This window comes from Parasteatoda tepidariorum, chromosome 1 (genome assembly GCF_982258835.1).
Source record: "Parasteatoda tepidariorum strain Cologne lab strain chromosome 1, Ptep-v5.0, whole genome shotgun sequence".
NCBI lineage: Eukaryota > Metazoa > Arthropoda > Arachnida > Araneae > Theridiidae > Parasteatoda > Parasteatoda tepidariorum.
Window position 1 is genome coordinate 6,115,384 of NC_141755.1, and position 12,710 is coordinate 6,128,093.

General features: G+C 26.9%; 1 protein-coding gene across 1 annotated transcript in view; it reads left to right on the top strand.

The window, feature by feature from the left end:
- LOC107451998 (atrial natriuretic peptide receptor 2) overlaps nt 1-12,710 on the top strand; it is a 73,942-nt gene that overhangs the window by 3,220 nt on the left and 58,012 nt on the right. Inside the window, exon 2 of the mRNA XM_043042162.3 lies at nt 2,386-2,538. Within this exon, the coding sequence (XP_042898096.2) occupies nt 2,386-2,538 (153 nt within the window). The remainder of the gene's footprint in view (nt 1-2,385; nt 2,539-12,710) is intronic.

Genomic DNA, 12,710 nt, shown 5'->3' on the forward strand with positions numbered 1-12,710 from the left:
ATAAAATCTGGTTGTCTAACCATATGGGGAATACCGTCTAATTTATGTTTATTTGACTGTTTTGTTTGAATATGGAAAAATAACAATGAAATAAATTGTTATTTAACCATTTTTTCGAGAAATTCCTAACTGTGTAACGAAAGTAAAAAGAAATATTACTATCTTGTCTACAGTAAGTAATTTAAGTCAAATTTCAAAGATGACCCTAAAACATTATAAGTTTAATTTTAGTATTTATACTTGATATAAATTTATAGTATTTGTGTCAATTTAAATAGTTTTGTTTGTACGAACTGAAGAGCTCTTTAAAGCAAGTTTTACGTAACTTTTTCTAAAACCATAATAAAAATTATCCGTATTATATTAAATACATTTCCTTTTAGATTACAGAATTATTTTCTAGTGCGAAATTTTAACAGAAATTTAAATTTAAAAAATACAACCTTATAAATACCACACTAAAAATTGTGTTCATAATTTTTTTTCAAATTTTAGCATTGTTGGAAGCTCTTGAATTAGATTGATAACTTGGCATTTGTATAAAAAAATTATTTCAATTACCCTAATATAATTGCCAAGATAAGAGTATCTTATCTGTGAATCCAATTTAAATAATTTATATTGAAGAATGACTGATTTTATAATTTTTAATTCAACATCATATAAATTTCATTTTTTAAAAAATATTCCTGTTGTGAAGTATTAACAACATTTCCAACAAGCTTACGAGCTAAGATCTAAATTTAAAAAATATTAGCTTATACTATTCAGCAGTAGCTTAAATTGAAAAATATTGATTTTATATTTTCACATTATTTATACAATTTGCCATAAAAAATACAAAATCTAAATAAACCACTAACTATAGTTTTATAAATTTGAAGAATAAATTTTTAAAATAATGATTTGATATGTATTATAAAAAATGGGTGTACTTATTTATGTAAAAGCCCTTTTTAGAAAGTGCACTTTGATTTTTACTACTTGTATAAGAAATATTTCAATTTACTGATTTAAGTTTCTTATGATAAATGAAAAAGTCATTATTATTGAGGGAAAATATAAAAAGGATTTATAAACATAAGAATTTATCAATTTTATTGGAGTTATTGCTCAACTATTCAAGTATGGAAGTAGCCTCTTTTCCCCAGAGTAAACAGCTGGAATATTTCAATTATTTATCACTCAAAATTTCTCTTTAAATTTTAGTAGATTAGCAAAAATGCAACATAAATCTAATACAGATGTTCATAGCTTTTTCAAATAAAAATGAAAATATTAATAATAATGATATAATATTTATCCATTTATTCAATGTATTTAGTGCAAAAAATAAAAAAAAAAATTGTTAACAAAATATGAAATAAATTGCGGGAAAATAAACTTACAAGTGAACATTTCTCCTCAATGTAGAGAAAAATTGGCTAACCGATATAGAAATCAAATAATTACACTAATTGTGTAGTGATGATGTTTTATCATCCGGATATTTTGTTTGTGTAAAAATTATATTAAAATGAAACATATAAGAATTTTTGCCACGATTTTTGATTGATCACAAAATTTATCTCTTGAGAAACTCTTTTTAATTGATACAATACGTATATAAATACTATTGTGTATATTATATAATTGATATTGTGTATATTATTGAATTGATATTATATATTGTGTATATTATATAATTGATATTGTGTATATTATTGAATTGATATTATATATTGTGTATATTATACAATTAAAAAAAAATCAGAATAGGCATTAAAAGTTGGTTACAGTAAGAACCAAATTTAACTTTGCATATTAATCAGTTTTTAAAAAAATATCTTTTTTACATTCAATTGAATATTTAAGTATATTAAATTCCTGTTTAACAGCCTGAATCAAATCAGTCATTAAATTCATGTAATTGTTAAAGTAGTGCGTTTTTCCTGTTGTTCTTTTACAATGCCCTTTTTCTTTAATTTTTCTTCTAGAATTTTTTTTCTCAGAGCTATTTTCGGTGGTTCTATTATAAAATGTCACTCATTGTAAAGAAATTATCAAACTCTAAGTGTCTGGGGTAAAAATGTGCAGTTGTTCTTCTTGATGCAAGCAAATTAAATTTAAATTAATGAAATTTTAAAAAAATCATTAAATTTTAGTCTAAAAGTTATAGTTTATAAAAATACTACTTTCGTTCAAATTAATATTTAGTAGCCTTTTTTTCTTAATTTATAAAAATTATCTACGCTAAATTACCAATCATTCGAAAACCAACTTCAATAAAAAATTTTCCAGCCTTACTTAATTTCAAAATTAGTTAATGATAGTTTAAAAAACTATGTAAAATACCTCTCCAGCATCTATTATGGCACTATATATCTTTTAATTATTATTTTTCAGTTATTGTAATTCTTGGAGGAGACAAAGATGTGAGAGAAATGATGCTGATTGCCAAACAATTGAATATGACGTCATGGGGAGAATACGCGTTCATTTACACCGAGTTATTTCAGAATGAAGCCAAGGGAAATCAATCTTGGGCCAAAGGAACAGGTAAACAATCCAAATCTATAGCTTCCTTTAATTTTCGTGACTTCAGCCTTTGAGAAAAAGGAAACAAATTGCAGCGGGAAAATTCTGAAAAAAAGAAATATACTGTATCAAAAGACTGAAAATGAAGCCAAGCTATATTACTTTTTCGGTTAATATTAAATAAACAAAAGAAACGAATCTTTCAATATTTAGTATAAAGTAAATTAAAAAGATTTATAACGAAATATGCTTCTTCATCAAATGTACAAATGAAAATAATCTGTACCAATGTTTCTAAACACATGACGTTGGAACATTCTACAACAAACCATTCTAGTGGGATTAGCAAAAAACGAAATGAAATTTTTTGATGGGTTAAGAGTTAGCCATAGTTATAGCTATAGACAATTCAACTTTTCTCATATATGTTAAATATTACAGTGATATTTAGCAGCTTATATCTCTAATTTTTCAAAGAAAGAGTTGATTGTAAGTATTTAAATATTAAATTATTTTATGTTCGCAATGTCAACTATATTCAGTGAGCAGCATTACGCGGCAGCACGCGTTGTCAACGTTACCTCGCGTTTTTTATTTGCAATATTCATTTATGCAAGTTAAAATAAAAGAAATAAACTATGTACTAGAAAGCAAAAGTAATGGAGGAAAGGTATTTATTCGGCAAGAAAAACCGTGAGAAATCGTCATACTATTATTAACGACAATGATACTTAATTAATGTTGGTATTATATATTTATTGAAATAAAAAGGAATAACCCATGTACTAAAAAGCAAAGTTAAGGGAGAAAAGCTACTTATTCGGTTTGTGGAAACGTGAAAAAATCTCCATATTATTATTATTGAGACTGATACATAATTAATATTGCTAAAATGTAGGGTAAACTAACCAGTGAAGGTACACATAAGCTACGCTTGCCTTTTAATAAATCATATTAATTTAAAAATTCGTAATTTTTGTTAAATGAAAGTGTCAACATATTTGTTACTAATTGCAAATTATGTAAAAAAATTGTAGAGAACTTACATAATATTGTTTTAAAGTTTTGGAGGTTCAAATAACAAGTAGTAAGAAGACCAAGTGAAGGAACAGCTCTTACCAGTGAATGAACACCCAGTAAAGGAACACTTAATTTTGGTTATTTTTTAATGCTCTTTATGAATTTATAATCCATACAAATATTTAAAAACAAGCCTATTCTTGAAATTATAACATATAAATGCTTGGAAAATGTTAACTTCTTTTTGTAATCATGAATTGGAAATTATGAATGAAGTGTCAACATATTAACACATACTGTTCATTCACTGGGAAATCTATGCCTAGTAAAGGAACATGCCTGTTCCCTCACTGGCTAGAAGTTGTTTTCCGTATTTTTAACATACTTTTGATGCGAAACATCACTAAAGGTACAAGAAAATTAAAGTTTATTTTTTATTTTCATTAACTTAGAAAAAAAAACAGTAAAGGAACACTTGTTCCTTTCCTGGTTTTTCATCGTTTGGTGATCTAGTGAATAAACACCCCTTTATCTCAGTACTTTATTATGCTATGATGCTTTAAAAAAATGTAACTTCAATAAATATATTTTAAATTCTTTTTTCACAGTGAGAAAAATAAAACTATTACATGCAATTAATTCCACTTCAAACATATAAATGCAAACACTCACCTTATAATTTTTTCAAAGAAACCAGGTGTTGCAGAGATAATAACAAATTCAAAAATTTTTCCAGAGAAGTCTATTTGACCAGGTAATCCAAAACATTGCTAGAAGACTTCCTATTGTTTGGCAGTAAGCTATTGTTGTCAATCTAATGAAAAACTTTCAAATTCTTATTTCTAATCAATATATATGAAATGTTCCTTCACTAGGTAGTGTTCCTTCACTGGTTGGTTTACCCTATTAATTAAAATAAAATAAAATATTCTTTGTGCTAAAGAGCAAAGTTAATGAAAAAAAGGTAAATAGGAAATTTGTTTAGGAGAGCCGTAGAAAATCGTCATTCACAGCTGACGCTTAATTAATGTTTACTTCTGATGGTAATATGTACTAATGTTATTAAGGTAGTTGAGAAAAATTCTACAACGGGTTTTCCGTAATTTCAGAAAATATTTTTTCCAGTAGTAGCAATTTAACCTTACAATTCAGAATTGTTTTGACAATTATCAAACAAACAAAAAAACAAAAAAAAACTGCTTATTAAAAGTTATATTTTGCATAGAATTATCTTTGGATAAACGAATTTTAAAATTGTGAACGAAATGTTTTTCATTCTCTAAGAAAAGTTCTCAAGATATAGAAACACGCGAAAAGTAAAATTAAGATTGAGGGGTTCAAACCTTGGACCCCTCTCCTGACCAAACTATTGGGTTCATATTTCCGAGATTGCTGCTTCCCTCCTCCCATATTTTGGCGGTCAGAAATCTAAATCCGTCAAAAAGAGTATGTATATTTAGAGAAAGTACGTTTTCGTGACTGATTGCTTAATTTGAGTTATTGTCTGCACTAATTAGTTAGCATATTTGAGGACACCCCCTTGAACCAATAAGATTAATTCCTCAAACGTGAAGATCTGATCATTAGATCAAAAGTTATTTCGGGTGGAGCGGTTTTAATTTTGCACACTGTACATGTTGTTGTTTTCAGGTATATTTCGTGTAGCTTAAACCCATCTGGCTTTTGTGGCATTAAACAATACATCAAAGTACTTTATCAGTAAGGAAGATATAGTACGTGTGGTTTAAATCTTGGTTTCATATGTTTTTGGTTCAAAGCAAATTATGCCATGCATGGTGCCACAGTAACTTTTAATCTACTAAAATACCTATTTAAGCCATATATTTATTTTATTGGAAATAAATCAAAATAATTTTAAATAAAGGAATATTTTTATAAGGGTCACAGTATTTTTTAACGGAAAAGTATTCATTAATAATTGAAATCTGGGTCCATTTATGGTAAATAAATTTCACTTTTGTATTTTGACTCCTTATGATCTACTTTATTTTAACTTTCTCCTTCATCACATGGGGAATTTTATTCACTGTAAAAGAAAAAATTATCTAGTTTTTTGTAAAATGTAACTTGCTGAATTCTAATTAATTCTCGGACCAGGCAATCGAGTGTCTCATATTTTGAGGGAAAATAATGTCGTCAAAACTGCCAGAACATTGTAGAATTCATGATTCCTGACATTATGGATTTTATCATGATTCCCGACAGCATGGCAAAAAAATCCATGTATTTTGTTAAATTTATTTTTCAGTATTGTATCTTTTACTAAATATGTGGTAACAAAGAAAACAGAATTTTAAGAATTTCTGAAAAAACAAAATTTTCAGAAAATCGATGAACGGAAAAATTACAAAATGATTCACTTAGGTATTATATATTTTGGTTTTGTTACCAGAATTATGTCTGTTTAATCAGAAATGTCATTACCTCATAGTGCCTCAGAGTGATATTAGAAAATCCTCAATTAAATCTGTCAGGAATTTGTCTAGGTCCTGAATTCATATCTTTTAATTTCACAATGTTGTTCCGTTTTGTGATAATCAATAATTAAAAAAAAAAACTAAAATAAAAGCATTTAAAACATATGTTCTTCGAAATTACGATTGTTTTTATAATTTTTGTGAAAAAAATCGTATGAAGTTTTGTTTCCTGCTGTTAGAAAAGCATTTAGTTTTAAACAGTTGAAATAAAAATGCTTTATTATTTAGGCTTAAAAAATGTACAAGCATTGATTTGAATATCATATGCTCTTTAAATTTCAGTTACTTTAAGGATCAAACGTTATTACAAAAATACTGTTTATTTTTTAGTTTATTTAGAAAGGTATAGAAGAAATAAAAGTTATTCAAATTTTTCTCTAGAAAACGAAAATTGTTCAGATAAAAATGTATGAAATTCAGCTGGTCAACCCTAAATCGATTTCATTCCAACTTCTGTACCACATTCAGAAACGAATCCTCATAGATTTCTGTGAATAGGGTTTCTGAATTTGTTCAAGTAACTCATAAAAAATTCATTGCTAGTTTATTTTTAGAAAGTGCCCAAAAAATACGGTAAAAAGTAAATAATGCAACGACATTTTTTTGATATAACAATTGAAAACAGGTTAACAACTTAGATAGAAGATTGTTTTCTAAATAAATTATCAGGAGCTATATTTGTACAAGGAAAGGATTATAATAACAAAATCTCCAAAATAGATACCTCTCACGAGTGATTTAAAGTCTTTATATAATACAGAATTCAAGTTCACTGTTATAAATTTCTTGGAAGAAAATTGTTAAATAACAATTTGTTTAATTGTTATTTTAAATTATTCAAACAAAACAATCTATAATAAGATGGTACCATAAATAAGATGGTATTCAAACTGTTAACTGTGAGAAAAATATTTTATTAAGTGCTTTACTTAATACCGTTATACAACCAGAATTGCATTGCACCAACTAAGCCCTACCTAGTTCCTTGCAGTTGGGTACATGCTATAGCCGAGAGGGCTAACCCAACATCTCCTAGAAGTATGAAGGCCTCAGCACGGATCAATTTAGTAGTCCGATGTGACGAAGTTAACCGCGCAGTTGATGAAAAATAAGAAAGATGTCATTACGTTCGGGGTACTAAGCTGCGCAGTGGTTGAAAATACGGCGTATGTCATTACGTTTGGACTACTAAAGGATATTTATGGTAACCCGTGCAGAGGCCTACTCTTTTCTAGGAGGTGTTGGCTAAACTGCCAATCTCATGACTAACAGAAGGGGGGTAAGAGTTCCAGCGTTGACACAACAATGTTTCATCCATTCCCTTTAATCAATGAAGAGTTTCAGCATCCTATTCTACCCAGTTTTTGACCCTGGATCATTAAAGTACGATACTCTACTTCAAGCATCGATGACAGTACCATAAAGCTGCTTCTTATTTTTACATTTTTTAATCCTTGATAGTTGTTAATGATTAAAAGCCTGTATAGTTTTGTATTCTTGGTTTTTTAACCATACCAGTTGTAAACGGTTTAAAACCGTAAAAGTGAAAAATCTTTTTTTACCTTAAACTTTACGGTTTATTGGATGGACAGATTGCTGCCGATCGTTTTACCATATTTTTAGACTGTAAGTTCTAATAGTGTTATACCTAACATTTAAAAAGACTCCATTCCTTATCCTGTACTTTGGAATATGCTAATTTATATGATTATTTAAAGCACATTATTGCGTCGTTAATATTTTAATTTAAATAACATCAGAAGTTTTAAAATGTGCTTCAAATTAACAATTATAAATAGATAAATTAATAATTATATGCGCATTTTAATAAATTCGTTTGATATTTAAAAAAAAAAAAGCTTTTAAAAGGAAAAAAAAGCATGTGTTTCAATACTTTTTACTGATATATTTTGTATAGTTTTAAGACATTTAACTGCAGAATTTGTTATCTTGATATGTAACAAAAATTAAAATGATTGCATTTGATCAACATAAACTAAATAAAGAAGTTTGTTAGAAGATCAATTTGAACCAAAGTTCAATTTATATAAATTAGTTTTAATGCATAAAGTAACTACTAGCATTTAGAAAGAAGTGCTCATTTTTTTCAAATTATAATAAATTATTTTAAATATTTTTTAAGTACTAAATTGATAAAAAAATACCTTATCAAAAATAGTTTACTAAGCATTTTCGTCAAAATGTTAGTCGCCGGTGTTGTGTTTGAGTGACGGTCACTGTAATTACGTCTAGAAAAGTTTACTAAGAAACGAATTTTTAAAGTTTCGAATTATGTATATATTGAAGAAAACGATTAAATTAAAAATTCTATTCATTCCACATCCATTTTGCTCTCCGCAACGAATGCTAATGAATTATCCTTTGTCAAAATTTGCGAAATAGCTTTTTTACAGAAACAAATAAAATAAGTGAATTTGAAGTTTTAGAAATTAATTTTTATTCTAGGTCGTTTTTTTTTAAGGTTCCATAAATCAGATGTTTTTTTTCCGACGGGGGGTGGATTACTTAACAACAAAAGGAAAAAGGGGTGGATTTTATTTCTATTGTTAACCTAGTAACTATAGTAATTTTTCTAGTTTTGCGTATATAAAAATGAAAAAATTCCTTACTGAAGAGGAAACTTTAGAATAAAACCTCAGAATATTGAGTAATACAATTCTTACGTATAAACAAATTCTTATTAAATTATAAATACTTCTTATAATTACACAAAGAAGTTTATTTAAATCGCAATGAGCATACCATTCAAGAATTATGATTGCGGAAAAAAGTGTTTCTGGAAAATACTTATCAATTATGTAGATGTTACTAATAAACAGATCCTTGAGCCTTAGAAAAACCATTGAACTGAAAATTTACATGTCTTATAAAGTTAGAAACAAAGGAAAACTTCACGGTAAGCATTTTCATAACTCAAATATTTATTGACATGACGTTTGCGATTTTGTTATTTTACTTAACATATGCTGTCACTTGATATTTTGATTAATATTAATAGGAATTAATATTATTTAATATTATTTGAAACACATGCGTATCTTCCAAATTGAACATTAAAGTTTTTATCACGATTAAAGATCAAAGAAACTATTGCGTATTTTGGAGGAAAGTTTTGCAGCATCGATATCACTTTTTGTAAGCGTTGTAAGAGTCAAAATACTGATTAACATTATTTGTTAAAACTAAATAACGTTTTATAGTGGTAAGTAAATTCACGCATTTATTTATCTCAACTCTCATGAAACTTCCTTTCGTCTTTATATAATAGTTTCTGCTTATTTTTTTATATATTCCCTTAACTTATAGTTTCTGGAGCCTGAAATCGTTTCTAAAGACAATTTTCACTGATGTCTGTAACTTTTCACCGACTGAACTGAAAAGAACGAAGATTGTACTGTATGTATTTATAGAAATGCTTAGACGCATTAATGTAAAACGAGTTTTTTTTCTTCATTTGTATGAGTTTTAAAAGTGAACACATCTTTCCATTAATTTTTAGCCATCTTAATGCCATCTTTTAATGTTTTTTGATTACTTAATTCTACTATCAAATCTATCTATCTATCAAATCTCTCTCTCTCTCTCTCTCTCTCTCTCTCTCTCTCTCTCTCTCTCTCTCTATATATATATATATATATATATATATATATATATATATATATATATATATATATATATATACCCAAACAATTGTGTGAAGGAACACATTATTCCGAGTAAACATCAAAGTGAATATTCATATATGATTTAAAGGGTGTAATTTAAATTTAAACACTTTTAATAGAATAGGCATCCAATGAGGTGACCCGGGTCCGAATCCCTGGTCGATTCGGATTCTACACTCAGCTCACACCGACCACAGTGCTGACGTAAAATATCCACAGTGGTAGATGGATTGTGGGTTAGAACCCCTTTGCCGTCAGACTAACTGTGGGAGGTTTCCATGGTTTTCCTCTCAATGTACCAGTTCTTCCGATACTTGATAAATTTCTTCCGAAACTTGATCCAAGAGTTCTCTTGTCTTCTGGATTGGGTTCAAAATTACAAGGCTACGGTGTTGAACAATGGTAGCCGTATGCTCCGAATTGAATCGGCTGGACAACGAAGGTTACAATATATAAAATAAAATAAAAAATAGGTGTGTATGTTTTTAATTGCTTAATAAATATAATAATATTTTATTTTTTAAATCTTTGTGAACTGTATTAAGTGATTTTATCTTGTACAATTTCTATCAGTTCCCGTTTTGGTAAGCTTTGTTCGAGTTCGACTTTATGCTATCTCTGTGGTACTTAAATATTTGACATACTAACTAATTTTATTTTAAAAAATTATTGTATTATAAAATAATAATTCTTTTTTTTGTATATAGTATCGTAATAATAAATTTGCTTACTCTTATGCAAACCTTATTTTATAAAAATTATAAATTTTTGGGCTATTGAATGTAAACACTGAAGGCAGTGACTTTACACCATGTAGTGTAAAGTCACCGTCAGTAGTAGTGTATTAGAACATTCTTGGTGTAATAGAACCCCACTTTGGTGTAAAATAATTGCGATCAATTTTTGTGTGAAGGTAAGCAAAAAATGTTACAGCATGTATCAAAAATAAAATTTTGGTTTTACTGTTTTCTTCCGATACCACAAATAACTTAAATTATTAATTGTTATTTTTAAAATTTTCAATTCCATAGTAATTATTTAAACTTCATTTATTCAATATTTTTTTTGCAATAATTCAAGTCTCTAACAGTTAATGTGATAATTTTGGATTGAGTTTTATTTTACGATGCTGCAAGAGCAAAACAATTTTATGTCATTCAAATCTATTCCTTTCATTTATCAAAAATAAGCGTGATTTAACTCTAATAATTCACGGGGAATAAGAATAGAAGCTTTATTTCATTTTGGATTTAATATAAAGTTTCGCATCATTATCAACGGAAATATCCTGTTATCCTTTCAAATAATTAATTAATTAATTAATTAATCTTATGAATTTATTTAATAAATAGGTAATTAATAGCAAATTATTTATTAAAAGAAAATTGCTTCAGTTTCAAAATATTAAGTTTCCTTAAAATATTGCACTGTTCTCTAAAAACAAAAATTAACAATAATTAAAAAAATATATTTTGAATATTTACGCATTCAAAAGATGTTAAAATTTCAAAACTTTCATTAAAGTTCTTTAAATATTTGTATTTTGATGTAAAACTTGCATAGATAAATTAATTTTATTTCAATATTAACTAAGAATTATAGTTATAAAATAATATTTACAATTTATTTTCTTACAATTTTTACGATTAATTTAAAATTTTAATTTTTGCAATAAAATAAAATTTATTTAAATTGTAAAATTTTCAATAATTTCTCTTTCCGCTTTCAAGTTATGTACATTGGTTAGTAAATTTTCTAAAAAATAATAAAAAATATGGTTGGTAAATGCAAAGGAGCATGTATTTTAGAATTAAAATAACATTTCTACCTTATTTTTTATATTCCATCATTAAAAACAGTTTTTTCCCTTACAGCAACAATATAAAGATAATATCTTTTTAAAGTCAGTTTGCCTATGAAATAAAATTTTTAATGATATACACTGGTAGTTTTATTAATATAGAAGTGAAAGACAAGTAAAAATTTAACTAAAAATTCAATAAAAAAAATCTAACTTAAAATTCAATAAAAAAAAATCCGTTTTAAAGAAGCAAACAATTTTCGTGAACTATTATTAGTAAATTTTGTTCAGTTTTCTGTTATTGAGAGATTCTCTCTGTGAGGGTGCATGGACGAAAATAAACTCTAACTTAGTCTTGACAAGGAAAACAAGCATTTTTGTTTTATGTGTTGCAAAAAGAGGAAGTTAAGGCAACACGAGATAAATGTTTGTGTTTGAAATCACTTACTCCGTGTATATACCCAAGTACACTTCCTTTTGCTTACTATAATGAATACTATATAAAAAGCAAATGAGAAATAATTTCTCTTATCAGAGTAACTTTGACGTATTTTGGTTTTTGATGAAGTTAATTTTAAGTTATCATTATTGCTTCGTTATATAATGAGTAAATTGCTCTAAGAATCTTATCTTGCAGGAAATTAAGTTTTCTACTGAGCTTTGGAATTGTTATTGGTCGTAACGGTTATTTTTAAAGAACGCATTTTTACTGTAAGTTCCTTGAAGGTAACAGTTACAGCTTAAAAAAGGGTTCAAATAACAGATTCTTTTTTACCGGAACATTAATTGCCGTCTGTTGGACAGAAATTATCATTTTAAACAATTGTTTTTCAATGTTAGATTTTTTTTGTAACATATATTTTATAACACTACCTTACAGTAATGAAAGAGGCACTTTTAGTTTTTAATTTTGTTAAAAATTTCTTATAATTTAAGAGGTAATTCATTCATGCGATTTTTCATACTTGGTCATAAAGTTCAAAACTTTCAGAAATTTCAGAGACCGACAATAATTTAGAAAAGAAAGCAAGTATTTCTAAACCCCCCTATGTCAGAAAATTGAGCAATAAGCTTGTAACTTATACAATTTATTTCGGTTATTTGAAATAACTCATATAATTTCATAAACCTAGTTTAAATATTTATGGAGTTTTATAAATTTTTATATCTTCCATTTTTCTTTTTTGC